Source organism: Oreochromis niloticus, linkage group LG15 (assembly GCF_001858045.2).
Source record: "Oreochromis niloticus isolate F11D_XX linkage group LG15, O_niloticus_UMD_NMBU, whole genome shotgun sequence".
Classification (NCBI taxonomy): domain Eukaryota; kingdom Metazoa; phylum Chordata; class Actinopteri; order Cichliformes; family Cichlidae; genus Oreochromis; species Oreochromis niloticus.
In genome coordinates this window covers 26,504,529-26,530,283 of record NC_031980.2, presented here as the reverse complement: position 1 = coordinate 26,530,283, position 25,755 = coordinate 26,504,529, and the positions used below count along the sequence as shown (strand labels likewise).

The 25,755-nt window shown below is 39.7% G+C and overlaps 2 protein-coding genes and 1 long non-coding RNA gene across 4 annotated transcripts in view; 1 reads left to right on the top strand and 2 right to left on the bottom strand.

Annotated features, from left to right (window-relative positions):
- Window positions 1–11,945: 11,945 nt before the first annotated feature.
- LOC112841633 (uncharacterized) lies at window positions 11,946–17,864 on the bottom strand. Its single transcript, XM_019345760.2, has 2 exons — window positions 16,485–17,864; window positions 11,946–12,163 (listed from the first exon to the last, which is right to left on the bottom strand). The coding sequence occupies exons 1-2, from the start codon at window positions 17,143–17,145 to the stop codon at window positions 12,066–12,068; spliced, it is 759 nt and encodes a 252-aa protein (XP_019201305.1). The 5' UTR covers window positions 17,146–17,864; the 3' UTR covers window positions 11,946–12,065.
- On the top strand, window positions 13,398–14,033 carry LOC112842464 (uncharacterized). The gene is made up of 2 exons (XR_003214235.1): window positions 13,398–13,748; window positions 13,936–14,033. It is a non-coding gene; the product is annotated as an uncharacterized LOC112842464 (long non-coding RNA).
- A 2,068-nt stretch (window positions 17,865–19,932) lies between the features above and the next one.
- The window catches only part of LOC100703569 (adhesion G protein-coupled receptor F5), a 28,685-nt gene continuing 22,862 nt past the window's right edge, over window positions 19,933–25,755 (bottom strand). The window contains exons 6-12 of one of the 2 annotated variants that reach the window (XM_025899079.1): window positions 25,374–25,480; window positions 25,235–25,293; window positions 25,002–25,141; window positions 24,718–24,924; window positions 24,222–24,431; window positions 23,993–24,124; window positions 22,125–22,331 (exon numbers count right to left, since the gene is read on the bottom strand). In XM_025899079.1, the coding sequence (XP_025754864.1) occupies window positions 22,270–22,331; window positions 23,993–24,124; window positions 24,222–24,431; window positions 24,718–24,924; window positions 25,002–25,141; window positions 25,235–25,293; window positions 25,374–25,480 (917 nt within the window). In that variant the 3' untranslated portion in view covers window positions 22,125–22,269. Of the gene's footprint in view, window positions 20,042–20,199; window positions 20,260–22,124; window positions 22,332–23,992; window positions 24,125–24,221; window positions 24,432–24,717; window positions 24,925–25,001; window positions 25,142–25,234; window positions 25,294–25,373; window positions 25,481–25,755 lie in introns of those variants that run through there. The other variant, XM_025899080.1, reaches the window with a different exon arrangement.

Sequence of the window (25,755 nt, the reverse complement as noted above, 5' to 3'; positions counted from 1 at the left end):
CAGTGTAGTTTTCTGTTAGTAGCATCACCTTGAAATATTTTTCCAGAAATTATCATTTTAAAAGCTCTTCTAAACCAAGTGTAAAAGAAAGCATAAATAAAGGGATTGAGCATTGAGTTAGAAAGTGAAAACCAGTTAAATGGTTCAAGAAGCACATAAAGTATAAAACTATTCAGAGGATAAAATGAATAACTAAGAAAAACAGGAACCCAAAAAATTAAAAATATTCCAATAACTACAGTCATTGTCTTGGTGGCCTTTCTCTCCTTGCTGGCAACTGCTTTAGACTTTGTGTTCTGACAAGTTTTATTACCAATGCTGCGTGCCTGCCTCAGTGCAACAACAAGAATTTTACTGTACATGGACAGTAAAACTATTGTTGGGATATAATATGAAACAATAGCTATGGCAAGGAGAGCAATCCCACAGCTTGTGTCACAGCCTTCTGGGATAAAAAAACATCAGGAAGACAAAAGTTCCAATTAAGATTGCAGCAGCCCAGCTTCCAAGGCCCATCTTCACGGCAACACAATCAGTTATTTTAGTTTTATATATCAGAGGGTGGCAAACAGCATAATGTCGATCAACAGAAATACAGCACAGGTTCAATAAGGAAGATATACTTATTGTCATATCCAATGTGCTTCTTAAGTTGCACAGTAAACTGTATGTATACATACATGGCTTTAGAGAGAATGTCATGCTCAAAGGAAATATTAAAGCACCAATTAGTAGATCAGCCACAGCCAGAGAGAGGATAAGGTAGTTAAGTAGGAGTGTGGAGATATCTAAAGTAAATGATAGAAATTATCACAAGAAGATTTCCACATATTGTAATAAGCATTAATGAGATGAGGACAACATATAATAACACACATAATTTGTTCTGTTGTGAATCGCAGAGAAGGAAGCTCATAGTATTAACAGTCAGATTAAATGACTCCATGACTCCATGTCACAGCCCTAAAACAAGTTTCAGTTTTCAGCATTCAAACAAACATTTCTTTCTCATAAAAAAAACTACACAAACAATATGCATTCTTCAGGTTGTCTACGTACCTGTATGATGAGTGTGTTCAGTCTGTCTGACAAGGAAAAGAGACTTTTAAAATGATCATCACATGACTGCAACATTTCTCAACTAATTAGTAATACATTATGGGCTTGTCCAATTAAAGAGAGAAACCTATGCTTGTTGCTGACAAGTAGTGATGAGTTTGCAGGTGTGTATGCATGATTTGTATCATCATCATAAATTAGATAAACTTGCAATGACTATTTTTGGCCACTTGTAATGAAAACAAGCTGAGAAAATATGATGATGTTTTAAGTTAATATTGTGACCATTGTTAGATAATATTGTGACCATGGTTACACAACCTGATATGGTTGTGTAACAATGGTAAAATGGCAAAATGTGAAAACCTATATACATATTAGCCACTAACTGTTTCTGATGATTAAGAAACCTGGAATGTACTTTATAAATCCTGTATTCACTACCGACTTCTTGGCTTTAATTATATTATCCCACTTCACTTTCAACCATATATAAATTTAGACCAGGGGTCGGCAACCTGCGCATGCGGCTCTTTAGTCTGTATACTGTGGCTCCACGTGGTTTGGAAAAAAATTATTTAACTGAAGTGTATTTTGTTGTGTTCGTTCTTTTTTAACTTGTAGTTCTAAATTGGAAGATTATTGTGATCTTGAAATATAAAAATAAAATTATGTTATTATTTTTTATCGCTTAAAATAAGCGTCACACTCGCATAAACCATACCCGCCGAAATGCCGTGCATTTATGGAGACTTTCAACCCCAGGCAGGCCAAGTATGGACCTTCGGATTAGTGATGGGATTTCCGGTTCTTTTTAGAGAACCGGCTCTTTCGGCTCGGCTCACTAAAAAGAGCCGGCTCTTTCAGCTCCCAACCGGCTCTTCAGGTTGTTTTGTTGCTAATTTATTTATTATTAACAATAATATAAAATTATGCACAAAAGGAATTACTAATGTAAAAACAGAAGTGGTTTTATTTATATATGTTTATATATAAATATATGGGGTGGCCCCTAGAGACAAAGCACGTACAAACTCCAAAAAGCACGTACAAATTCCAAAGCACGTACAAACTCCAAAACAAATTTCTAGCGTTAACTGAACTTCCAAAACAGAGCTACCTAGATCACTTAAATTACACAATTGAAAGCATAAGTGTATTGTTTGTGTATTTATACACAAGCACTCATATATATTCAAATAATTTTAAAAAAAATTTTCATTTACCTGTTACTACCACACACCAAATCCGGTCGTTGGTACTTCCTGGCTTGTGTAGCCACTAGGTAACAAAAGCTCAACACTGTGCCTAGTATTCTGGAGCACTTCTGTTGTCTTTTGTACGTGTTTTGGAGTTTTTACATGTTTTGGAGTTTTTACGTGTTTTGGAGTTTGTACGTGCTTCGGGGTTTGTACGTGCTTTGGAGTTCGTACGTGTTTTAGAGTTTGTACGTGCTTTGTCTCTAGGGGCCACCGTAAATATTTATTCACTCCACATAAAATATAATAAATAAATCATATAATACAAAAACCAACTATTCACATTTCAACTTTTAACTATTTAAATTTTCAGCTTTTCCCTTTTAAACAGATTCAAAGTGAAACAACACAAAACACTGCAAACCACAACACAATTAAATATAAATTAAAACATGAAAACAAAAAGAAGATGCATATTCTTCTTTTTGTTATGACAAATGCCTGCATGAATAAACTTTCTGAATCCTTTATCATCCGCAACTGAAAATAGCTGTGGATGATTACTATACCTTTCTAATGTGACGTTGGTCTCCGTTGTTGTCCCTGACTCTCTTTCTCTGTCTCTCCCTCCCGTTCTGTTCCTGTGCTACTGCGAGTGTACCTACCGCCCCTCCCCCCCTCTTTCCAGCGCAAAGTATAAGGCTCGTGTGCGGAGTGAAGCGGAGAAAAAGTGCGAGACAGAGCCGTTCGCGACCGACACATCACTACTTCGGATCCACATACGTATGTGAGCAGCTATTCTCCACCATGAACCATGGTAAAAACAAACACTGCTCACAGATGACAGCTTACAGTCCTGCGTAAAAATGAAGTGAATTCGTTTGCTTTTTTTCTTTATTGACCACTGTTTACACATGGTTGCTGTAGCCACACAGCCGGCTGTAGCTTTCCAGCTCACAGCCCAACACATACCAACACAACAGCAGAGAGAGCACAGACTTTAAGCCGGTGAGGCTTGATTGTGGAAGCTGCTCAGGTGCGTCCGCCTTCCCTGCAGCGGAACTGCAGGCCACGCCCTGCCACACACATTAACCGCGTAAAATAAATATTTATGCAGATATTTTGAAAAATATTTATTTTTCATTTTTTTAGCAGTTAAGTGATTTTTTTCCAATTATTTTTAAAATTCAGGTCAAGACTCCGCTACAGGCTGTGAAATCCTAAAGGTGATATAAGGATGACAGCTCGCTACAGTTTTTGTTTGGTATGTGAATAATTTAAGTTCAGCTTTTTAATTCATTGAAAAGAGACCTTCAACTGGGTATCTTTCCTTTTTGTTATATTTTTTAAGAGTTCAAAATGTGTTCATTACATAAATAAAATAATTTAATTTTCTCTGTAGCACTTCATGGATTTCATAAGCAACACACTTTAGGTGTTTATACAAAGCATAAAGGTAAAAATCAATAACGGTGTTATCTTCATTTTAGATGTCAAAAAGTATTTGTGGCTCCCAGTGTTTTCTTTTCCGTGGAAACTGGGTCCAAATGGCTCTTTGGGTGTTAAAGGTTGCTGACCCCTGATTTAGACACACACATATATTCCGGCGCCCCCTCGTGTGTTACAGCAGCTCTCTTATTTCCTCTTTATTTTCTCATAACTTTTAAGTTTTAGCAATTAGACTCTGCAATCAAGTACTTCTGTTTTATGCTAGTTCAGGTCATTTTTCTCTGTGTTTTTCCACTTTGGAAAAAAAAAACCTTGGTGAGCTCATCACTGGACCCACATCAGTTTGGCTACAGACCTGGCATTGGAGTGGATGATGCCGTCATTCACCTCCAACATCATTCCCTCTCTCACCTGGAGACTGCTGGGAGCACTGTGAGAATTATGTTTTTTTTTTTTTATTTCTCCAGTGCCTTTAACACCATTCTCCCCACAGTCCTGAAGGACTGGCTGGAGAACTCAGGAGTGGACCACCAGCTCACAACATGGATACTGGACTACCTCACCGACTGACCACAGTATGTGAAAACTCAGGGCTGTGTGTCGGACAGGGTCGTCTGCAGTACGGGGGCCCGACAGGGAACGGTTCTGGCTCCGTTCCTCTTCATCGTCTACACTGCAGACTTCTCCCACAAGTCCACCCAGTGCTTCCTGCAGAAGTTCTCTGATGAGTCTGCAATAGTCGGCCTCATCACTGATGGGGACAACAGGGAGTACAGAGAACTGACCCAAGACTTTGTGGACTGGTGCCAGCAGAACTACCTCCACCTCAACACAAGAAAAACCATGGAGCTGGTGATAGACTTAAGCAGACACAAACATCCTCCACTGCAACCACTGAACATCCAAGGTATGGATATTGACGCTGTGGATAGCTACAGGTACCTTGGTGTTCAGCTGAACAATAAACTGGACTGGACTCACAATTCAGACGCCCTCTACAGGAAGGGGCAGAGCAGGCTGTACCTGCTGCGGAGACTCCAGTCTCTTGGAGTGAAGACCCACTCATGAAGACCTTCTATGACTCTGTGGTGGCCTCAGCCATCTTTTACGGTGTGGTCTACTGGGACAGCAGCATCTCTGCTGGGGACAGGAAAAGACTGAACAGCTTGATCTGGAGGGCCAGCTCTGTTCTAGAGTACCCTCTGGACCGAGTGGAGGTGGTGAGTGACAGGAGAATGGTGACTAAGCTGTCATCTCTTTTGGACAGCATCTCCCACTCCATGCAGGAGACACCCTCGATGTGGGACGGAGAGATTACACAGGTCTTTCCTTCATACTGCTGTCAGACTCCACAGCAAAGACTTTGCAGCTGACCAAACACACATATCCACACATGTGCAATAACACTAAGTGCATTTTTTTCTGACAATGTAGTATTTTATTCTATTGTATATAGTATCTTATTCTTGTTATCTTATCCTATTCTAATGTTTTTTCTGAATTTTTGCTACTGTAACTTTGCACTGTCCACTTTCTGCTATGACACAACAAATTTCACACATGTGGGACTGATAAAGGTGCATCTTATCTTACACACACACATCTATTTTTTTTTAATTTTTTTTTTAAATTTAAGTTTATTTGTATTTATTTATTTATTTACATATTACATGTTATATTTTTGTAACTCTGAAATTATCACATACTTTCTTTGGAGATAAATAAAGTAGTCAGATTCCCATAAATAGATGAACCTTGTCCTCTGAGGTATGTTGAGTGCAAGAGCGGCTGACCTGAGAGATGGCTAAGCTGGAAACCTGGACCCTCCATGGTCAACTAACAAGAGTACGTGAAGTACTCTCTGAAGGTCTACTAGGGGATCTGAATGCAGAATAACAGACAAGTCCTACTGACACTTGGCTAAGAGATGAAAAGCAACCAGGAGCAGTACCCACCATGGAGACTAGAGGCCAGGCTCAAGGTTGCATGTGGGAAGCTAGCCAACAATCAAAAGAAGTCAACTCAGCTTTATTGCATAGCACATTAAAAAGACATCAAGTGCAAGCCAAAGTGCTGAACAGAGGGAAAATGTAGTCAAAATAAATAAAAGGACCTAAAATAAATGAGAAAAAAGAATTACAACAAAATCCATATACACTACCAGTCAAAAGTCTGGACATTAATGTTTTTTTCTTTATTTTTACTACTTTTTGTATTGTAAATGCATACTGAAGACATCAAATATATGAAGCAATATACAGTCCTAAGTATGTAGGCCAGAGGACTGGTTTGACTTGAGACACGTGAAAGGTAGGGTTGATGCGAAGAGTGGACGGCAACTGGAGTTTCAATGCTGTGGGATTCAGAAAGGGGTCAATCTCATAAGGCCCAGTGTACCAGGAAGATAGCTTTCTGTTGAGTGATTTGAATGGCACATCTTGGGCAGCCGCAAGTATGTAGCATCGCTCAGGGGGTTTCGTCCTTGGATCGCGGTCTCCTGGGCGATGTTGCTGGATGGCTTGTTCGATATCCCAGCTAAGGCTCCCAATAGAACAGATAACAAGCAATCTGGAGTGGAGGGATCAGAATCCTGAGAAAACTGTGGGGAGAGAGTGTCAGGTTTGACGTTCTTCGATCCAGGGGGATAGGAGATATTGAAGTGGAAATGACTGAAGACAACCACAAAAGGCAGCATGGTATCAGGGTGAACCAGCACCGGTGGGGTGGTGAATAAGGTCTTGAGCCTTGAGAAGGTTTCTGTAGACCAAACAAACGGCAACTTGGAGGATGTGAGTTTAGTAAGAGGAACCTTGCTGTAGTCTCTGATGAAGCGCTGGTTGAAATTAGCAAACCCCAGAAAGCATTGGATTTGTTTCCGTGTTGCTGGGACCGGCCACTCCGCGACTGCTCGAACCTTAGCTGGTTCCGTCATCAACTACCCTCCTGAAATAGGCATGATTTGGAAGGCCAAATGATGCCTGCTGCCAGTGATTCCCGAATATATTTCTCCATGGCTTCCTTCTCAGGCCAAGAAAGGTTGTACAGCCAGCTGGAGGGGAGAGCGGCGCCTGATAGAAGGTCAATGGTCGTTGCGGTGGCAAGGAGATGGGCCATGTCTGGCCAGATCGTACTGTCACGGGCGGCACAGGAATGGATTGAAAACCAGACACTGAACTTAGAAAAGTGAGATCCAAAAGTGAATTTATTTGCAAGTGACAATAGAAAGTGACCGGAGTCTCATGGAGAGAGAGCGTGAAACAGGAGAGAGAGACAAGTTAGGACAGGACATGATTGTACTGTGGAATGTGAAAGTGGCTTACTTGTGACAATGGTGAGCGGCACTGCGTGGGGAGCCAGAGAGGTCCAGGGTGTCAGCAAGTCAAGAGAGGAGTCTACGTCAGAGCGGAGCAGGTGAAGGTAATGAACAGGAGAGCAGGTGGAAAATCCTCTGATTTCTGAGGTGGAAAGCAGCTGATGTTCTTACCGGGACAAGCGAGTGGAGCAGTGATGGAGATGACTAGGTGAGTACAGAGGGAGCGTGGGAGATGAGCCTGGAAGCTGGTTACGCTGTTGTAAGGCAGACGACCTGGCAAAGAGTGAAAGTCCCTGCTGCTCCTTAAGACTGCTGCATTTTATTGCTGGGAATGAGCTGCAGGTTAAAAGGGCAGGCTTGAGCTCTGAGGTCGCCACCCAGGGGGGGACTGCTCCTTAGGCAGGGGAGAATAAAAAATTCTCGATCGCAGACACTGAGAGCATGACACCAGTTTGTGTTTAGTTGGACCATTATTTATTTTTCAACAGGACAATGACTCCAAACACACCTCCAGGCTGTGTAAGGGCTAATTGGTTTGTGCCCAGCATCTCTGGGAACTCCTTCAAGACGGTTGGAAAAGAATTTCAGGTGACTAGATCATCAAGCTCATTGAGCGAAGGCCAAGGGTTTGCAGCACTGGTCAACAAAGCAAATGGTGACTACTTAATTTTTTTCTTGTAATGCTTTTTTTTCTCATTTATTTTAATTCTTTTTATTTATTTTGACTACATTTTCCTTCTGTTTAGCACTTTGGCTGACACTTGATTTCTTTTTAGTATGCTATAAAGCTGACTTGACGTCTTCTGACTGTTGGCTAGCTTTCCTCTGTACCATCTTGATCTTGGACTCTAGTTGTCATGGTCCCCGTGGCGCTCTGGCTGGCTCACACTGGTTACAGGTTTTGTTTATGTTTTGCTCTTTTCTCTCTCTCCTGCCTCCCTGGGCAGAGCTCACCGTGGGCTCTCGCTCTTGGCCCACGCACCTGTGATGATTGCCACCACCTGTTGCTGATCTGTCCGGATTTCTCTGTGATTATTTAACAACGTGGCACGGAGCGGTTCGCCGCTGGAACATTGAAACTCCCGTGTTCATGCTCTCAGCTGTTTCTCAGAAATCTCCCTTTCTGTACTTGCCTGTTGGACTAACCTGTGCTCTCTGTATATAGATTTCCCCAGACCCTCCCTTTGATTCCTGTCTGTGGCAGCGTGAGTGGAGATCTGGATGAGAGTGGCTGAAGAGGAGTAAGTGTGTACAGAAAGGAAAGTGTGGATATACATATATACATATCCTTCAAGCTCGGGTCCTTTACCAGAGGCCTGGGAGCTTGATGGTCTTGCGCAGTATCTTGGTTGTTTCTAGGACTGCACTCTTCTAGACAGAGATCTCAGATGTTGCTCCTGGGATCTGCTGGAGCAACTCGCCTAGCTTGGGAGTTACTGCACCTACTGCTCTGATTACCACTGGGACCACTGTTACCTTCAAGCTCTTCTCTGAGGCCTTGGTATTTCTCAAGCTTTTCGTGTGCCTTCTTCCTAATGTTGCTGTCATTTGGAGCCACTACATCTATCACTACGGCCTTCTTCTTCTGTTTGTCTACCACCACTATGTCCGTTTGGTTAGCCAACACCAATTTGTCTGTCTGTATCTGGAAGTCCCACAGGATCTTAGCTCAGTTATTCTTCACCAACCTTGGGGGTGTCTCCCATTTTGACCTTGGGACTTCCAGGACATATTCAACACAGATGCTTCTGTATACTAAGCCGGCCACTTGGTTATGGCATTCCATGTATGTCCTGCCTGCTAGCATCTTGCACCCTGCTGTTATGTGCTGGATTGTCTCGGGGGCATCTTTATACAGCCTGCACTGGGGTCTTGCCTGGTGTGACAGACCCCCAGCCTCTATGTATCTTGTATCTTGTATGGATCTTGGATATATATCACCCTATTGTTAATAAACTGTCACTTTTTTTCTTGCAAGAACTCTGTCTGCGCGTGAGTCCGTCTGTTAGCCATGACACCAGTCTCCTTCTCCATGAAGGGTACTGCTCCTGGTCGCTTGCCAAGATTGATTTTTCCTGTTATCATATCTGACTCCCAATGCTACGTGGAAACAGTACTGAGGATATTATACTGGTGGAAATCCCACTCCCCTGTAGTTTGGCCACAATTTATACACACATTTCTTTGGTTGGGCCTTTATTAAGTCCTACATTTGAGTCCTCTGACCAAACTTTGGATGTGATTGTTAGATTGTTAGAAAAAGAGAATTGCACATAGTGTTATTTCACATGTGTGGATGTGTGTGTGTTTAGTCAGCTGTGAAGTCTTTGTTGTGGAGTCTGAAAGCAGTAGGAAGAAAAGACCTGTGAAATTTCTCCATCCCACATCGTGGGTGCCTCAGCCTGCCACTGAAGGAGCTGTTCAGTGCTGTCAGGGTCTCCTGCATGGAGTGGGAGATGTTGTCCAAAAGGGATGACAGCTTAGTCACCATTCACCTGTCACTCACCACCTCCACTGGATCTAGAGAGCATCCTAGAACAGAGTTGGCCCTCCAGATCAGCCTGTTCAGTCTCTTCCTGTCCCTAGCAGAGATGCTGCCGCCCCAGGAGACCAGACTGTAAAAGATGGCTGAGGCCACCACAGAGTCATAGAAGGTCTTAAGGAGTGGGCTCTTCACTCCAAAAGACCTGAGTCTCCGCAGCAGCTACAGCCTGCTCTGCCCTTTCTTGTAGAGGGCGTCTGAATGGGTGGCTGTCCCTGTTTTTGCCTGCGGAAGTCTATCACCAGCTCCTTGGTTTTTCTTGTGTTGATCTGGAGGTAGTTCTGCTGGCACCAGTCCACTAAGTCTTGGGTCAGTTCTCTGTACTCCCTGTCGTACCTATCAGTGATGAGGCCGACTGTTAAGTCAAATTGTTGAATGTTGTCATTGTGTTTCTTAAATTTGTAAAGTCTTAGTTCAAGCAGTAGGATCAAAGACATTCCTTTGATCCTGACCACCTCTCCAGCCACTCTGTGCTGGGGGAGGTTTTATTGTAGATACATTCTATCTGAAAGATCTGTTTCTTGTGTTGTAAGCTTCCTGCTTTTATGATCCTTTTGGTGAGCAGGAGGTCACACACACGCACACACACACACACACACACACACACATAGTGCCTTGTCTTTTGTAACCAAGGGGGTTCTACGGTGGGAGGTGCTTGTGTTGTATTGTGTAAACTGTAACTGTCATGGGAATAAATAGCTGCGAGGAGAGCTGCTCTTTGAAGGATTTGGGCTAGAGACAGGTGAGGAGCATTAAGCTCCACCGCCTGGTTCTCACCAAGCTTCCCTCGTTAGCGAGTAAAAGACCGGTTGAAGATGTTCTGTCTTGTTTTCGTTCTTCATGAGGAATAAGTCTCTAAACTAGTGGGGCCTGTGGAAACACAGACTCAACACCGACTATCCGGTCTTTAAGTCTGACGTCATTAGCCATGTCTGTGCCTTAAGTCCCTAAGTCAAACGATCACTGTACCATTATTGAGAGTTGAAAAACTGTCTAAATTCTTTCATCTGTAATAAAATGATCAGTGTGACTGCTCTACCAGGTGTAACAATTAAGTTTAACATCCAGGCATCCATGAAAACAGAATTTATGAAATTTAAAGGAGTTTGGATTGCAGAGTCATCAGAGAACTTCTGAAGGAAGCACTGGGTGGAGTTGTGGGAGAAGTCTGCAGTGAAGATGAGGAAGAGGAACGGAGCCAGAACCGTTCCCTGTGGGGTCCCCGTACTGCAGACGACCCTGTCCGACACACAGCCCTGAGTTCTCACATACTCTGGTCGATCAGTGAGGTAGTCTAGTATCCATGTTGTGAGGTGATGGTCCACTCCTGAGTTCTCCAGCTTGTCCTTCAGGACCATGGGAAGAGTGGTGTTGAAAAAAATTAACAGAAATCAAAGAAGATGTTTCTCACATTGCTCCAGGAGTCTCCAGGTGAGAGAGGGAACGATGCAGAAAGTGAAAGACAGCATCATCCACTCCAATGTCAGCTCACCAGGGGCCAGCCGCTCCAGGGTTTTCATCAGGTGGGATGTCATGTGGAGTCTTTGGTACTGGTACAACACAGTACGTGGGACCAACAGTAACTTCTGACCTGAAGACCTAAGTGCTCGGGATGAAGCATGAGGTTTCAACAGGTCAGAGATGTACTGGGGAGCTTCACCATGAAGATGACTAAAATTTTAAAACAAACCCTAAAATTTACTGGCAACCAATGAAGAGAAGCCAAAGCTGACCTCTTGTTTGTGCCAGTTAAAAGTTTTGCTGCAGCATTTTGTATAGTGTGAAGGTGATTTAGAGCTGATTTGTTGAAACAAGTAAAGCGACCATTACAATAATCCAAATGAGAAGAAATAAAAGTATGAATAATCATCTCAAGTTTTGTCTTTGACACCAGTAGTCTGAGTTTAGAAATGTTTCTTAAATGATAAAAACAGTTCGGGATCAGTTGTTTGGAGTCTCGGCTGGAGCTTTCTGTTGGCGCCTTCTTGATGTGAAGGCCCTATTTAGGGTTTGATTCTCAGACACAGCGACCAGGGAAGCACACATCAAGAAGGCCCTGAGTAAATGTGGTTATCCCAGCTGGACCTTTGTTAAAGCTGGGATAGAAAAGAAAACTCCAGCCGATCCAGGAGAGAAGGACAACCGCTGACTAAGTGTAAACCTGTAGTGATTCCGTACGTGTCAGGAGTATCAGAACAGTTGAGACGCATTTTTTTCTAAACACCGCATCTGTGTGTTTAGAAAAAAATGCATCCACCCTAATTCTATGAAACATTCAATTCAATTCAGTTCAATTCAATTTTATTTATACAGCTCCAAATCACAACAACACAATTTGTAAGGTAGACCCTAGAATAATATATTCAGAGAAAAAACCCAACACTCATATGACCCCCTATGAGCAAGCACTTTGGCAACACTGGGAAGGAAAAACTCCCTTTCAACATCTTAACACCGCAACACCTGGATGCCCCCCAACCGCAGGAATCATTCTAATGGGTGTTCATCGCTGAACTGCAGCAGCATATGGTCGACAGCACAGTGGTATCTTTTGGCTCTCAGGGAGGAGGGGCATCAGGGAGGAGGGGCATCCTGCCGCAACTGGTTGGGGGGAGAGAAGGAAGACAGGATAAAAGACACACTGTGGAAGAGAGCCAGAGATTAATAACAAGCATGATTCAGTGCAGAGATGTCTATTAACACATAGTGATTGAAGAAGAAATATTCAGTGCATCATGGAAATCCCCCAGCAGCTTACACCTATTGCAGCATAACTAAGGGAGGATTCAGGGTCACCTAAACCAGCCCTAACTATATACTTTAGGAAAAAGGAAAGTTTTAAACCTAATCTTAAAAATAGAGATAGTGTCTGTCTCCTGAATCTAAACTGGAAGCTGGTTCCATACAAGAGGGGCCTGAAAACTGAAGGCTCTTCCTCCCATTCTACTTTTAAATACTCTAAGAGCAACAAGTAAGCCTGCAGTGCGAGAGCGAAGTGCTCTAATGAGGTGACATGGTACTACAAGGTCATTAAGATAAGATGGGGCCTGATTATTTAAGACCTTGTATGTGAGGAGCAGGATTTTGAATTCAATTCTGGATTTAACAGGAAGCCAATGAAGGGAAGCCAATTTAAGAGAAATATGCTCTCTCTTTCTAGTCACTGTCAGTACTCTAGCTGCAGCATTTTAGTTTTACTGGAGGCTTTTCAGGGAGCTTTGGGACATCCAAAAAAATAATGAATTACAGTAGTCTAGCCTAGAAGTAATAAATGCATGAACTAACTTTTCAACATCACTCAGAGACAGGATATTTCTAATTTTACAGATATTGTGCAAATGGAAGAAAGCAGTCCAACATATTTGTTTAATATATGTATTGAAGGACATATCCTGGTCAAAAATCACTCCAAGGTTCCTCACAGTGTTACTGGAGGCCAAGGTAATGCCACCCAGAGTAAGAATCTGGTTAGATACCATATTTCTAAGATTTTCAGGGCCAAGTACAATAACCTCAGTTTTATCTGAACTTAGAAGCAGAAAATTGGAGGTCATCCAGGTCTTTAAGTCTTTAAGACATTCCTGCAGTGTACTTAATTGGTGTGTGTTATCTGGCTTCATTGACAGTTGGTTGTCATCTGCATACCAGTGAAAATGTATGCTATGCTTTCTGATGATAGTGCCTAATGGAAGCATGTATCTAGAGTCTACAGTGTGATTTAAGTGGTGGGTTTGTTCTCCATTACCTGCTGGTTCCACTCCCTCAGCCTTCAGAACAGGAACAGACTGCAGCACACTACATCAGTGTGCTCTAAAATCATTGGCCTGCCTGTAGCTGCCGTCATAGGCAACTCTCGCAAGTTCATTTTATTGGATTTGATGTTGAAACAATTAGTAGTTGAAATATTAAGAAATAATAAATAAATAGTCATTCATGTTTGTTGATTAGATTTATATGTTTAAATGTGTTATTTGTGCTAACTGTGCAATTAGATAGGAACCTTTTCTATAGTTCCGTTTGTTGTTGCTAAGAGGGTATTTTTTGGCTGTCACACTCAGCAAGCTAATTAAGAGACGAGCCACGAGGTTTGCACGTCTACAGTAAGATAAATAAAAGAGTGCCTTTTTTGGACTACCCCACGACGTAAGGATTAAAGTTTTTATTCCCTTTGAGTGAGGCCAATGAGGTAAATGTTTTCTTTTGTTTATTATCATTGTATGTAAATACGCTAGTATTGCGTGATATTTCACTGCAATTACTGCCGTGTGAAGTGTAATGTGTATTTTATTGATCGTTTTGTTGGAATGTTTCGTTTTATATAATGCTTAAGGGCTTTATTAAGAATATTCATTTAAGTTTGTATTTCTTTTTAGTTCTGACGGCATTGTATCGGCTGTGGTTGGGCATCATTACATGTTAAGGCATGTCGAAGAATCCTCCTGTCCGAAATAAATGTCAGTTTAAAAGCAAAGAACAAGTTGAGCTTTATTAAGACTTGAGGGGAGTAACACTGCCTGTCAGAACTCTGGCACAGGTTTTCAGCCAACAGGCCCTTAGACAGGCAGCCAAAATCATCAATGACCCCTCTCACATTCTTCACCCCGCATTTCAATAGCTCCCCTCTGGGCAACGCCTCCGCTGCATTTCCTGCAGGACTGAGAGGAGGAGAGCCACCTTTGTCCCCAAAGCCAGTCTGCTTTTTAACTCCAGCCGATAAGAACATTTTCCACACCCATAAACATAAACTACACTCTTTTTATACTGCCGACACTTTACTCAATTTTAGTCACTTACAGTTATTTATTCACCTATTCAGTAGACTTTAATTTTAAAACTGTGTAATTTTAAAACTGTGTATATACTGTATATTCTGTGTATTTATTATCTCACTCTTATTGCCTGTTTATGGCTTGTCCTTAGCTTCAACGTCATGCTGCTCTGTTGTATCTTACTTGCCCCTTGGGGATAAATAAAGTCTTTCTGATTCTGATTTTACATTTTCAGAGGAGCCAAATTAGTCTCATAAATGCCGTGTTGAGGATTTCATCTTTAGCATCTGCATGGATCTTAAAATCACCCACAATAATTATTCTATCTGAGCTGAGCACTCAATCAGATAAAAACTTTGATAAATCAGACAGAAACTCTAGGGCCCATGTGGACGATATGATAACAAATAAGACTAGTTTTTGAGTTTTCCTGCTTGGATGGACAAGGCTAAGCATCAAGCTTTCAAATGTCTTGATGTTTGGTTGATTAATAACCTTGGCCTGTGCTGAGAGGATTCTGTTAGTTAGTATGACTCAGGGGTTTTGATTCATTTAAACTAAGATAATCATCCTGCTGTAACTAGGTTCTTGTAAGGCTGAGCAAATTGATTTATTGATCAGTTATTAATTCATGTACCAAAAGAGACTTAGAAGAGAGAGACCTAATGCTTAATAATCCATTTCACTGTTTTATTCTTTGGTGTAGATGTGGATACTGCATTGTTCTTTCTTTGTGATTTTTATGTTTTTTATGTTTCGTTTTTTTTCGCAGTTTGTTCTTTTTTTTCAGTTTGTTTTTTTGTCTGTTTGGGAGCTGACATTGTCTCTAAGGGGGTGGGGATTTGATGGGATAACGAGAGGAGAGAAGCTGCAGAGAGACGCATAAGAGTGCAACTCTGCTTCCTGGTCCCAACTCTGGACTCTGGTCACATTTTGGGGAGTTTAATAAATTTGGCCAGATTTCTAGAAATAAGAGCTGCTCCATCCAAAGTGGGATGGATCCCGTCTCTCTTAACAAGACCAGGATTCCTCTAGAAACTTTCCCAATTATCTGTAAATCCCACATTGGTTTTCAGACACCACTCAATCACCTTAAATTGCTCCAACAATTTAAGGTGAACATGTGGCTAGTCACTCCTGGTCTGATTGGGGAGGGGACCAGAGAAAACTACAGTCCGAGATTGTTTCAGCAAAGTTACACCAATTCAACACTGATTTTAGTGACCTCCGATTGAGATAAATGTCCCCCTCCTCCTAAACAACCAAATGCCACATGTTGCCATATAATTTTTTTATTGGTCAACATGGTTCACTTAACACCAATAGGGAACTGGTGCTTTTTCTTTTTGTTTTTTTTTGTTTTTTTTGTTTGGATCGTCCCAATTGGGAGCATAGATGTTGGCAAAAATGAATTTAGTGTTCAAAATACTACCACTCACAATAATGAATCTACCATTCTGGTCTGCTATAACATTAGAAGAAACAAATGGCACTGATTTGTGTATTAAAATGGCAGCACCACGAGCTTTGGATTTAAATGTAGAGTGATACAGTTGGCCCACCCACCCCTTACGAAGTCTAAAATGATCTGAAATTTTTAGGTGTGTTTCTTGTAAAAACACAATCTGGGCGCCCAAAAATTGCAAATGATGAAGGACCTTGCTCCTTTTAATAGGCTGGTTCAGGCCTTTACAATTCCAGCTACAGAACTTAAACGGGTGACCTGCTTGTTGGTTATTAATATTTAAAGAACACCCAAACTTCCCCCTAAATGCTGAAGCATCTTCCCGAACAAGATGCGCGCACCCCCCACCAAACACACCTCTGAGCACTTCCTCCCAACCATTCAAAGTCCCAGTTGAGTTCAAGCTCCTTACAATACAAGACAAATCAAGACAGATCCTATAAATCAAGCTCACCTCAAATAAACATAAGTATGTTACTTAAAAAAAATAAATAAAATAAAATACCATAAAAAAAATAAATAAATAAAATACAGTGAAAAAAAATAAAATAAAATATTTCACAGAAGTTAACCAAGATGGACATATCAGCCTAATGGGCTAAGACACTTATGTGTATTGAGAGGCAGGGCCCCCCAGGATCTTATTGGCAAAGTCCGTGGCAGACGCAGGATCAGTAAACTTACGTACAGCTCCATCTGGAAGTGTCACCCTCAGTTCCGCAGGATAGAACAGGCCGAACTAGCAGGAGATGGGAAATAAACTCCCTAGGGTTAGATGTCTCCAAACCCTCGGGGACGCCAATAAGATGAATGTTATTCCGCCTTGACCTTCCTTCTAAATCCTCACATTTAGCTTGCAGTTGTCTGAACTCCTCCGTTAGGACACTTACAGCAGATTGAAGAGAAGTCAGGTCGTCACTGCAGGTTGTAGCTGAAAGCTCCAAATCTTTAATGGTGGTCCCTTGAGCATTAATGGTGGCCTGTAAGGTGGTTATTGCAGCTTTAAACTCAGCCTTCACAGATGATATTTCTGACCGCAGTGTATGGGTAACTGTATCAATCTTGCAGTCAAGCTTGTTGCAGATGTCCCGTTTCAAAACCTCCAATGCTCTGGTAAATGTGGCTTTGCTGAGCGGTGCGCCCGCACCCTGCTTGTAGCTGCTCTCCGTGATAGCCGCGTCACGTTGAGAGTCGCGTCCCAGCTCCGGGCTCTGTGAATCACCCGCATCAGCCTGGCCCCGTTTTCTCCGTTGCTTCCTCTTATCTCCCATTATGCAAAAAAAAAAAGAAGAGGCAAATGGTGGGACTTTTAGTGAAAGAACTTGATTGTCCTCACGCGGCCCACCCATAGCCCTCACTGGTGACAGAATGCAAGGGAAGCTGTCGTTCCTGGAGCCAGATATGTGAGGGAAAGGCCATGAAGATAGCAAAACCGGACGCTACTGCTGCAGCCACCACAGCCAACCAGGAAGGAAACTCCGAGGCCTCAGATGCGGCCTTTCTCAGAAGTTGTCAAAAGCAGGTTTCCCGACCTCCAAGAGTAAAAAACTAAAAAAAAAAACTAAAAAAAAAACGGGCACCCAGCAGCAAAAAGGGCTACTTAGAGCCCACAAGGCTGATATAGAAAGTGCAGATGTGTCTTAAAATAATATTTTTGTCACTGCTTTGCGGAGCCCCGGGAAACACGTCTTCACACCATAGTGTCTTCTTCTTCTTTCTACTGTTTTTTTCATTTATAAAAGTGCCATTGACACTGAAGAGTCCCAGTGTTTACCCCAAATGCACAGAGTTGATTGGCTAAGTGGTATCACATTTCTTCAGACGCTGAACCCGGTCAGGTTTTAAATCTGTTTTGGTTGTAGGTCCCGGTCTGAATGGGACAGCATTTGGGTCCAGACCTGGACTGTGGTGTATTGGCATGTTTTTTATGTTTTTTTTCTGTCAAAGCACAGAGAAAATCACTGCCTATATCCTCAGAAACAAATGGTTGTCACTTTAAAATAGGTTTCACTGACAAACTTTTGACACTATGAGCACAAGGAGATGCTGCTGGATCACGACATGGTTTTTTTTTCTTTTTTTTCTATACCACTAAAATTAACTGAGAAATGGTAGTTTAAAAAGTGCTTTTGTTTTGGATGCTTAAACAGCATTTACATTAACTAGAAAAGAACATTTCTGAAGAAACTTTGAGTGTGTCTATACATTAGCGTCTAGGACACTATCATATCTTGCACAATAATGTCAGAACCTCATTTCAACTGTAATATATTGTGGAAGTAGTATCATAGTTTAGGTCAGTTCAAGAGTTTTAGAGCAGAAAAAAAGGTCAGCAGTCCATTAACTCAATGAGGGAAAGATTATCTAATACAAAACCTAATGGCCAAGTCAGTGTTTTCACCTGAAATCAACTAACTTGTTGATTTTTTTTAAAAATCTATGGATCTATCTATGGATCTGTGAGTAAATAATTTAGAGTTCTCTTGTGTTTTTCTTCCCTTGTGTTTCTCTTGTGTTTTTCTTCACATCCTGAAACTGAAATAACACTGACACTTACACTTATGGCAGCATTTCATGTCTCTGCTGTTGCTAGATTTTTTTTCTACTGTAGAACTGTTAAAACATTTCACATGTAAAAAAAACTTATTGTTATTGAGTAATACTTTTGTTTGCACATACAACACACCTTGGGGAAAAGACAATCTCTCTGTGTAACACCTGAGGGACTCATAGTCACTCACACCTTTAATAGAAGAGGTGTTTGCTGGATGATGTCATTGCATCAGACTGTAAACAGTATGAAAGCTAAGGTGTTTACTATGCAGTTTCCACATGGAAATCTAAAATTTAAGGCAGGTCCACTTTGATTGACAGGAGAAACAAGAAGCTATAGACAGACAGGTTCTTCTCTTTTTTTGGAATCATTTCTGTTGGTTGGATATATGCATTACTAGATTATGTTTCTCAGATGCAAACATAATAAAGTGTAATATTTTAATTGTATCTCTTTACTTGGGTTCTCTATGTTTTAGCAATTCTGCTAAAATTCAGTGATATTTTAGGCCTTAGTTGAGCTGAAATATACAAAATGTTTATAATGCTGACAAACTTATTTCTATAGCTGTCACCCCTTTCTTCCTCACTTATTGACAAGTCATAATTCCTGTAGTAATTCAGCACTACTAATCATTCAGTGGATATTTATTCAGAGTTAACAGCTAAGCATTAAGGAGCTTTACAACCACAAGAAATAAAAAAAAAATAAACCTTGTCTTTCTAGAATGTGCTTTTTATTAGTATTTACTTTGTAAAGGCGGATGCTTTATAACTAAAACAGTATGGACTCTGGAAACATCATTAGCAATACCAGCAATCCACAGGTATATTCTGTTCTAAATTAGGAAAGATCTTTTTCACAATAGCAATAACCCCACCAAAAATAGGTGAATTTTTATACATGTTCGTTGTGTGTTAATTTATTAACATATAGCTAAATTTATCTAATTTTTCAAACTGTTTGTACAAATGACCATTTATTACAACATGAATTTAAAAAAAATTATTCCTTGAAGCCTGCCTTTTTGATTTGATTTTGTTTATTTTTTTGAGGTTGTTTTATTTCTGACCCTCTCAGAAAATTTCTCAACATAGGCTATGCAAATGGCAAACATCACTGATAACCAAAAACAAGAAATTAAATAGAGGCATTGATGGCAAGTTTTTAATGAGAAAATAACATAATGCAATTAAAATGACAACTGGAAACATTTTACAACAGAGTGTATAATATAGAGTACAATTTCATAGAAGCTGCTTAGTACCTGCTGTGATGCTTGTGCACCTTTACTGATGCTAAATGCTGTAAAAACTGCTACAAGAAGTAACAAGTGCAAACTCCTAATGAAACTGTTTCAAAGTCTTATTTATAGTATCATGCAACTGAACTTTACGTATCGGACGAATTATACTTGCTTTCTCAGTGCTGGGCTATACTAGTTTTAACACAAAGGAATCCATTAATTGCAACCATTCAGACATGCATGAATGACTCACATGCAGCACTATGGCTTGAGTTTACAGCCTCTGAAACGTGGTATATGTCTGAAAGACAAAAAGCAAAATGTTGATAATTCAGCTGATTAAAGAAAAAACAAAATGTTTAATGGAAAACAGCTTACATTGTCTCCCTCTGAGCCAATTTATTAAATCCATTCCTCTGAAAGTAGAAATGTCATGACTTGTGATCTTCAGTAGAAACACAGAATGAAGTGGAAAAGTTAGCAGATTCAATAAAATGCATGTTCACAGTTCTTTTACAATATTATATTTTGCTTTGATATAGTTAGTTTCATAACAATTTGCAGGACTACTGATTAAATAGCAGATAACTGTGTAACACATACCCTTGTTATATTAGAGCTAGTGTTTGGTGTAGCCACTTGCCCTGAGAGGATAGCACGAATCTACAGAGATAAGCAAAATCATAACCTTGTGAAAACTTATTTAGAATTTTGGAAATACTGAAAAAAAAAATGTTTAAAGAAATTATTATTATTATTATTTTTAAATTTATCACATGGTAAATTCCACAGACTTCCATGAACTGCTAATGCTGTTACATTAAGGTCTCAATGCTCCTTCTGTACAGGTATTGTACAAGATTTTTTTTTTTAATCAGCATACCTTTGAATCAAATAGTGTCCCAAACACTAAAATGAAGAAACCCTAAAATAAATAAATAAATAAATAAATAAATACATACATACACACATACATACATTGAAAAAATATTTTATCAAAACGTTTTTAAAAAAATGTACTGCCTTATATTTCCATTCACCTGTAGTGAATTGAAAAATGCAAAGGCAATGTGGATTCCTAGAGTTGTTGGAGATAGCATAGTTCCCACTCCCAAGGACCAAGTTAGTCCAAATAAAGGAGTCAAAATAGCCACACATCTTATAATGACAACCAAGGTATGCTTTTCATCTCTTTGGGAAGTATCTCCGACACCTGTTCTCATTATCCTGAACAAGACCACAATGACTATCAAAATGTTGATAACAACTATGGTCAGAGCAGGTATCACAAAAGCAAGCAGGGTCTTTGTCGTGTTCCAGTTAAGCCAACAAGTTTCATTTTCCCTTATGTATCCATTTCCAGAAGCTGTGACAGCAACAGTAATCACAGCTATAATCAAAGGGCAGCCATAGCCTATGCTGAAGCCAATGGCCAGCATGGTTGACTTAGGCATATGGGAGAAGATCATAACTGTCCGGTAGAAGAGAAGAAGGGCTGAGACAAGCATCCAGAAGAACAGAGCTAGGTAGAAAAAGTGCATGAAGAATGTTGCTGTGGTACATGGTCCAACTGGAATTTTATAGTTCTTTTCAGGGTTTTCACTGGGGTTCTTAGAAATAGCGGCACCAATGATGAAACAGATGTCCGCAATGAGCAGAGAAAGGGCAGTGTTAATGATGGAAACATGACGCATTAATGCAGTACTGTTTCTGGTAATGGCTTTCCAAACACATCCTTCAATCATGAGACATATAACTAAACTTGCCAAAGATATCCCTACACCAATATAAGTTATTACATCTAACACTTTTACAAATTGTAGAGGGATGTCAGTTGACATCAGGATTGAGAATGATGTCAAGTGGTTACAGTGGCAGGTTACTTTGTCATTTTCATCAGAAACAAATGTACACCCTTTGTCATCCCAAGCACCAAGATCATTAAAAAGAGTGAAATTCCAGAAGACACATTGTGGGTTTTGTGACAGAGAGCTGTTTAGCTTTCTGTAGCTCAGAGTAACATTTGGAATGGTTGCGTTTATTTTGACAAGCACCACAACAGCATTGATTACATTGTTAATTTCAACTGCTCCATTGCCGTTGGTGTTATTGTTGTTGATGACACTGATGTCAAAAGTGGAGTTCCTTGTTGGCATTACATAATAAAGGGTAGGAAAAGTCACTGTAGTAATAAAGACATTGAAAATGTTGGTATTTGGAATTTCTATGGAAAGGTCGGAATTCAGATTGTTATTGAATGAGTTATTGAATGTGGTTCTGTTGAGTATGATCGAGTGAGTCTCTATGGAAAATATATCACCCAGTCCACTGGTGAGTGTTTCCAGTGAACCTAGTAATTGTGAGCTGGCATTGTTGTTTTTTCCATTCAGAAATTCCCAAGAATGTTTCACATTATCACCAATGATGAGATCAACTGTGTTTAGTACATCCTGTAGATGAAGAGATGTTATATTATTAGGGAACAACCCCACAAAAAGAGAAAAAAAGAAAGAAACCTTCATCGTCAGATCTTTTCCTGAGGAGTTACAAATATAGACGGCAAGATTTACCTTAATGACAGTTTCACTGACATTACTGGAAACATTTGCAATGTTATTTAGGATGTTAACAATTGTTGATATTGTTGCAGATGAATTTGTTATTTTATTTGAATCATTCATGACAGTTCCACGCAGTTTTGCCACAAAATTTGGAACATCTTTGACATTTAAGTCCTGAAAAAGAATAAAAAAGATGAAAACACAGAAGCAGATTGTGATCAGCATTTGGTCAGCATTTAAATGAGCTTTTCCTGATCAATGTTGAACCAAACATTCATTAAATGCATTTTGCAAACAGTATTTAATTGAACTTTCAGGCCACACATCTGCAAAACTTGCTGCTTTGTTATTCAGTTTAAAATTCAGTTTCGTTTGAGGCTACAGCTGAAGAACCTTTAGAAAACAGTAATATTTAGGTTGTCTGCCTTAATACAAGCCATGTATATGTTGAAAGTATTTTCAACATATACATCATTATAATATCATTGTAATATATAAATCATTGTAATACAAAAGAAGTATCAACAGAGAATAAGCACAAGTACACATCATAAAATAGGGAACAAAATCCCCTATCCTGATTCTGGAGGTATATGTGGGTGACACAGAACTCAATTTCCTGCCAGTAAATCAACAGTCAGAGATGCAATCACAGCACAAGTTATGCATAATTCAGTATTGGGTTTTTTGGGGGTCTTTTTCAGCTTTGTCTCCAAACCACTCAACCTAAGCTGCACCTTTCATGTACTGTGCTATTATTAATTATCTGCACTTCCTAATTCACCAACTGTCATCCATCTGTCCTCCACCATCTCTCATTTTATACATTTATCAGCTCCTTAAATTACTCTTTCCATCTTCTAAACACACTCTCAATGTTAGCACAGAAAAACAATGCATTTTCTCCTTATATAGTGTCCAGCCTCACTTAGCTCATTATAAAACTTTTTCTTTACCACCTTGTACTTGAAAAAAAAAAAGATGGCCTGTATTTGTATAGCGCTTTGGGGTCCTTAGAGACTAAGTAAAGCGCTTTACACTACATTCAGTCATCCACCCATTCACACACACATTCACACACTGGTGATGGCAAGCTACATTGCAGCCACAGCTGCCCTGGGGCGCACTGACTTCTACCTTCCCAGTACAGCTTTCTATTTGTGTCATTCCCCAGACTCACTTTTTCTTTGCTAACCTCTTTTTAAAAATATTTTCCTGTACTTTGTCGTCCTACAAATAAGTCTTCTTGTACTCTTCTGTCCAGCAGATATGTTAAGATATGTTCTTCCCTCTTCTTCAAGTATATGTTCACCACAGTCATTTCCATTTTTTTCACAAAATCCATCTCACCTAAACACCACAACTACCAAACATCACTTCTGTTCTCTTCACCTACATATCCATTTAAGTGTGCTCCAGTCCCCAGATCCCTCAAGGTGCATTATTAGTATTCCTTTTCATACACTGAACAGTTTTGTATATTTCTAGGTCACTTACTTGTGAAGCAACAAATAAATGACTGATTATTATTATGACACAGCTGTCCTCCAAAAGTTTCCACTGTCCTGTTTGCTGGCATTTTGCAGTCTTGTTCCCCTCTTGACCTTCATTACAGCTTTTGATTGCTGTGTCACCTTCTTTTCCAGCCCCATACTCAGTGTCATTGCACTTAATAGCTTGTAATCATCAACAAATTAGTTTTTTAGAACAGCAAAGCAGAAAAATACTACTACTACTAATAATAATAATAAGAAGAAGAAGAAGAACAAGAAGAAGAAGAAGAAGAAATAACAATAATAATAATAATGTTTGATATTTACAAACATTGCTCTTACCTTCAGTAAAAAATGTCAGTTTTGTTGTCTTTTCATAACCTACTGATTCATTAACCTTACAAAAAACTTCCTGTGAGCCACTGCAGTTTTTTATTTCATAATCATATGTGATGCAGTTTTTTTCAGCATTTTCTGTGAACATTTAACATTGTTATCAATGTGACATTGTTGATAGCTGTTGTCCCAGCTTAGATTGACTGTGGAGTGTTCAGCAACTGCTCTTACTTACTAGAAGGTAACAGTGTTGAACCATTATACCAGTTCACGTTATAAGGGGGTTGCACACAACACTGAAGTGGTTGTGTCTGTCCCACTTTGCAGTACACATGAATTTCACTCTGTAGTTGGATATTGGGAGCTTGTTTGATCTGACCGTCTTTTACAACTCCCGTTTGAATGAAAAACAAGTTTGTCCCATTCAGAATACATTCATATCGTCCTGTGATTAAGAGAAGCATGCATTGGTGATTACAATACCATACTATACAAAACAGATAGCAACGGATATAAAATTGTTAATGTAGACATGATGGCTATGCAGAAATAAGATTTTGTCCCCATCAGCCTGAAAAAGCAAATTCAGCCAGGTACACTTTGTTATGGTTTTAAATAAAATACACATTTCCCATTATTAATATGTGAAATGCAGACTTGGTATGAGGTAACTTGGTAACAGCTATTTGGGGATAACAACTATTATTAAAATGAAATTAGCTTTGACTTACCAGCATCTTCAGGAATGACATTGTTAACTATTAGCTTGGACTGATTGACTATTTTAAACCTGCTAGACATGATCTCAAGGTCATTCAATTTCCAAACAGAACCAGAAATTGGTCCAATGTCAATATTCTCAGTGCTATTGGGTCCACATATCAGCATCATGTTTTCACCAGTATAAGTCTCAGCAGGAGTTTGGATTGAAGATGAACCTTGTGTAAAAAAATAAAGGTGAGTTAGTAACTCAATCAATTTAAGCAAAAATTAATTTAATTTTTTTTTTACTTACTAATGACTTGTGCAGTAACTGAGCTGATGACAGGGGCCACAGAAACTATGGCATTTGTGAAGTTTTTATTTGCTTTAGCCATTTCGTTCATATCAACTTGTGTTCCCTCAACAACAAAGTCGATGATAATGCTTCCCTTTCTATAAGAACAAACAGAAGCCGACGTTATGATGTAAAATCAGTTCTAACTCCTATTTCATTTTTTTCTTTTGTTAATTCCTGAATTACTATACCTGAATCCTGTCACAAAGGCTTGGATAAACCCCTTTATATCACTATACTGGGCCTTTAACTGGAAAAGATATCAATAATGACATTAGCATTAAAGAATAATAAATAATATAACTTGATATGGTGCTAAAAAAAACTTACCACAGAATTAATTTCTGATTCAAGCTTTCTGTACGCAGAACTCGATTTATTATTATAATCTGTTATATATTCCTTGTCTAAGGTGACTGACATGCTCACATTAATTCCTGTTTATTTTAAAAAGACAACATGTAAAGAAGAAATTTTTTTTTTTTAAAAACATACAATGGGAAAACAACTTTTTTTGTTGTCTTTGTTGTTGTTGTTTTTTTCATTTCGGACAACATAGGACAACTTGTGTAAAACGATTTCCATGAATCCAAAGTTATTAATAATAACTGCCACAGTAAAATGTTAACAGGTACTATTAGATATTTGAGGTAGTAAAACATTCTTTAGTCTAATTGTCGTGTAGAATTTAAAGCAGGTAGGACAGGACAAA